The sequence below is a fragment of the Trachymyrmex cornetzi genome, unplaced genomic scaffold (assembly GCF_001594075.2).
Source record: "Trachymyrmex cornetzi isolate Tcor2-1 unplaced genomic scaffold, Tcor1.1 scaffold1991, whole genome shotgun sequence".
NCBI lineage: Eukaryota > Metazoa > Arthropoda > Insecta > Hymenoptera > Formicidae > Trachymyrmex > Trachymyrmex cornetzi.
In genome coordinates this window covers 26,208-30,290 of record NW_017296626.1, presented here as the reverse complement: position 1 = coordinate 30,290, position 4,083 = coordinate 26,208, and the positions used below count along the sequence as shown (strand labels likewise).

At 43.2% G+C, this 4,083-nt stretch overlaps 1 protein-coding gene across 1 annotated transcript; it reads left to right on the top strand.

Moving 5' to 3' along the window:
- The first annotated feature begins 1,236 nt into the window (after window positions 1–1,236).
- On the top strand, window positions 1,237–3,579 carry LOC108759621 (uncharacterized protein K02A2.6-like). Its single transcript, XM_018505124.1, has one exon. It carries the CDS (start codon window positions 1,237–1,239, stop codon window positions 3,577–3,579), a length of 2,343 nt encoding a protein of 780 aa, XP_018360626.1.
- The last annotated feature ends 504 nt before the right edge of the window (window positions 3,580–4,083 follow it).

The following is a 4,083-nucleotide window of genomic DNA, read 5'->3' as shown; positions in this document are numbered from 1 at the left end:
CCCGTATCCCATTCCGAATGTAGATCTCATTCTGTCAAAACTAAATGGCAATAAATTTTTCAGTGTATTGGACCTCAGTGATGCCTTCATGCAAATAGTCGTCGCCGAAAATCATCGGGACGTCACTACAATAACCACTCCGAAACAGTGATGCACATTTGGCTCCCCGTCAACACGGAATCCAGCCCCACCACTTTTACCCCCACCTACTGGCATCGAGTCGGCCGTCTTCGCCGCGACAGCGAGCGAGACAGCGAGAAGCAGCGCCCGTCCTTTTCGCTCTACCAGTAAATCGTAAACATATGCGAGTATTAGAGCGAAAAGGATGGCCGCTCTATCTCGCTTTCTCTGCTAGTTGCATGTTATAAGCGACCGAAAACCGAAAATGTACTTTCTCGGCCGCTCGGCGTATTCTTGTACAGGGTATCCCGATCTTTTCCCAATCACTTTTGTATTCATAGAGCGGATTAAACTGAGTCGAAGTCCTCCACCATTTTGCAATTTTCGCAATAGTTAATATTATAAGATATTAATTACTAAAAATTGCAAAATATTAGTATTGAATAATTTTTTACTCAAATACTACCAACTTTACAGAAAAACTGCAAGAGAAAAATTATTAATTTTCTTCTCACAAAGTTTTGAGAATTTTTTCAGAATTTTTTAATACCATATTTTCTCATGTTGATAAAAATAAGAAAATGCAGTATTAAAAAGCTGATAAAAAATTCTGAAAAAATTCTCAAAACTTTGTGAGAAGAAAATTAATAATTTTTCTCTTGCAGTTTTTCTGTAAAGTTGGTAGTATTTGAGTAAAAAATTATTCAAGACCAATATTTTGCTATTTTTAATAATGAATATCTTGTAAACTATTGCGAAAATTGCAAAATGGTAGAGGACTTTTCGACTCAGTTTAATCCGCTCTATGAATACAAAAGTGATTGGCAAAAAAGATCGGAATACCCTATACAAGAATACGCCGAGCGGCCGAGAAAGCACATTTTCGGTTTTCGGTCGCTTATAACAAGCGACTAGCAGAGAAAGCGAGACAGCGAGATAGAGCGGCCGTCCTTTTCGCTCTAATACTCGCATGTGTTTACGATTTACTGGTAGAGCGAAAAGGACGGGCGCTGCTTCTCGCTGTCTCGCTCGCTGTCGCGGCGAAGACGGCCGACTCGATGCCGGTAGGTGGGGGTAAAAGTGGTGGGGCTGGATTCCGTGTTGCCGGGGAGCCAAATGTGCATCACTGCTCCGAAAGGATTATTTAGATTTAAACGCCTACCATTTGGTATTAAAACGGCTCCAGCCATATTTCAACAAGCCATTAACTCCACCTTATCTGATTTAGAAGGAGTATACGCTTATATCGACGACGTATTAGTCGCAGGATCCACACGTCAAGAACACGATCTACGTCTTCGTACAACACTTCAACGACTTGAACAGGCGGGATGGAAATTAAAACCCGAGAAATGCCGTTTCGCTCTTGATGAAATCAAATATCTTGGAGTTATTATCAACAGTGCAGGTATTTCAGCGGATCCAGAATCCACACGCGCGATTGCGGAGATGCCAAATCCTTCGTGTGTAGCTGAAGTTCAATCTTTGCTTGGGATGCTCAACCACTATGGAAAATTCATACCACATCTCCACCAAATAAAAAAACCTTTGGATGAGTTAACAAGAAAAAACCAACAGTGGATTTGGAATTCCAAACACACCTCAGCTCTACGGGAAATCAAGGAACTCTTTCTCAGTCCACTTCTATTGGAGCATTATGATCCATCGAAAACACTCATCGTCGCATCGGACGCCTGCTCCACAGGCATTGGCGGAGCCCTTCTTCAGCGCGATGCTGACGGGCGCGAACGAGCCGTTTATCACATGTCACAAAGCCTGACAGACGCTCAACGCAACTATTCCCAACTCGAAAAAGAAGCCTTCGCTTTAGTGGCAACGGTGAAACGCTTTCATATTTTCCTCTGGGGTAGGAAATTTATATTACAAACGGATCATAAACCTCTAGTGGCCTTGCTACAAACGGAAAACATGAAAGGTCTAAAATCTACAACTGCTGCTCGCCTCAAACGTTGGGCAATTAGACTTTTGGGCTATGATTTCAGGATAGAGTATATTCGTACTACAGATTTCGGTCATGCAGACGCTCTCTCTCGCCTTATGAGTAAATTCCGAGACGACAACGCGGAGGAGCTCCAAGTTGCTAGCATCAGAACTACGGAAAACGAAATTCACCTCATCAGAGACTCTGCAATAGATACTTTCGGAAAAGATCTTCGTCTCCAGCTAGCGACAGCTACCGATTCAGATCCTGATTTGAAAACAGTCATGAACGCTATTCAAAACAACGTTTTTCCAACAGAATGCTCTCCTATCGTAGAACACTACAAAAAACGCATAGATTGCATATCCGTCGTTTCAAACTCTTTACTTCTTGGTGATAGAGTAATCATACCTAAGAGTATGCAACCCGATATCCTTTCATCTCTCCATAAGGGATACCCGGGAATAAGAAGAATGAAACAATTAGCTCGTGAATTTGTTTACTGGCCAAAACTCTCGGAAGACATTGAACGTCTCGTCCAACAATGTAACGCATGCGCCTTGACTAAGAAGCTACCTATCAAGGTGCCCATCAGTCCATGGCCAATCCCAGAGAAGCCTCTCGAACATATGCATTTGGATTTCGCAGGCCCAATAGAAGGTCAATACTTACTCATCTTTGTAGATGCCTACTCAAAATTCATCGAAGTAATGACTACACCCACAATCTCATCCTCACGCACCGTCGAACTTTGCCGCGAAGTTTTCTCCAGATACGGTCCTCCTGACGTCTTAGTGAGTGATCATGGAACACAATTCACAGCTGACATTTTCACGCAGTTTCGCAAAGAGATGCAGATTTCTCACATTCTTACCGCCGTCAACCACCCTCAATCCAACGGTCAGGCAGAAAGGATGGTTGACTCGGTTAAAGGGGCTATTGCTAAGAACCCTTCTAACTGGAAGAAAGAATTGCAAGATTTCCTATACAGCTATAGATATACCCGGTGCACAGCAGCACCGGAAGGGAAATCTCCAGCAGAAATATTCTTCGGCAGATGCATAAATTCCCCGTTCTCTAAACTCATTCCATCATCCTGGAAACCGTCTCCTGCCGCTTTAGAGGATTTGTCGATAAAAAATCAGAACATGCAACGACAATTTGAACAACATCACGGAACCCGCTCTAGAACTCTCAAACCTGGTGACCGGGTCATCGTGGCCTTCAAAGACAAGCGAGAACTCGGTGTTATCGAACACATTTTATCTAATTCTCGTTTCCAGGTGTTACTTGACAATGGCAGATCGATCGAGCGCCACATCAACCACATTTGGAAGGGAGGTGGCACCCAGGAGATTCATAATCCGTCAATCGCTAACGATTGGATCTTTTATGAGCCCGATATGACTTCTGACGCAACTCACGACAACACGGAGCTTCAACCGTGTCCTGCTGCCGCTCCACTAGAGGACCTCGGCAACCAGCCGGAACCTATTCCGAGCGAGACGTCAGCTTGACCTCAGCGACAGAGAATGCGTCCCGGGAAACTCGTCCTAGACCCGAGGGCCAAGTCTTACACCCAATGCTAATCTCTGAAGGAGGGAGATGTTGGAGCATGCCGGCCCTGGGCAGGCGGCGCGACAGGCGCGATGTAGTCAGTCAATGTGTGAACAGAGAACGATACTGACGTGCCTCATTTAACGATTGTAATCTTAGAGCCATACACTTATATATAGATACACTTAAAGTATTACTCGTGTGGATCCGATACTTGATTCCTTTCAAGGTCCTAACAGATACCGTTTTAAATCTACTTCTATCTGGTCATGTTTTATTAAAATTAATAATATGCTATCGTGGTTTTGAATTTTAGATTTCAGATTACTCGTCTAAAGTATGCGACATATTTCCTTTATTTCCGTATAGTTTTTGTTGTACAACTAAAATGTCTAGATTACTCGTCTAAAGTATGCGACATATTTCCTTTATTTCCGTATAGTTTTTGTTGTACAACTTAAATG

Excerpts from the sequence above, each read along its gene's own strand:
- LOC108759621 (XM_018505124.1), top strand. The coding sequence starts at position 1,237 with ATGTGCATCACTGCTCCGAAAGGATTATTTAGATTTAAACGCCTACCA.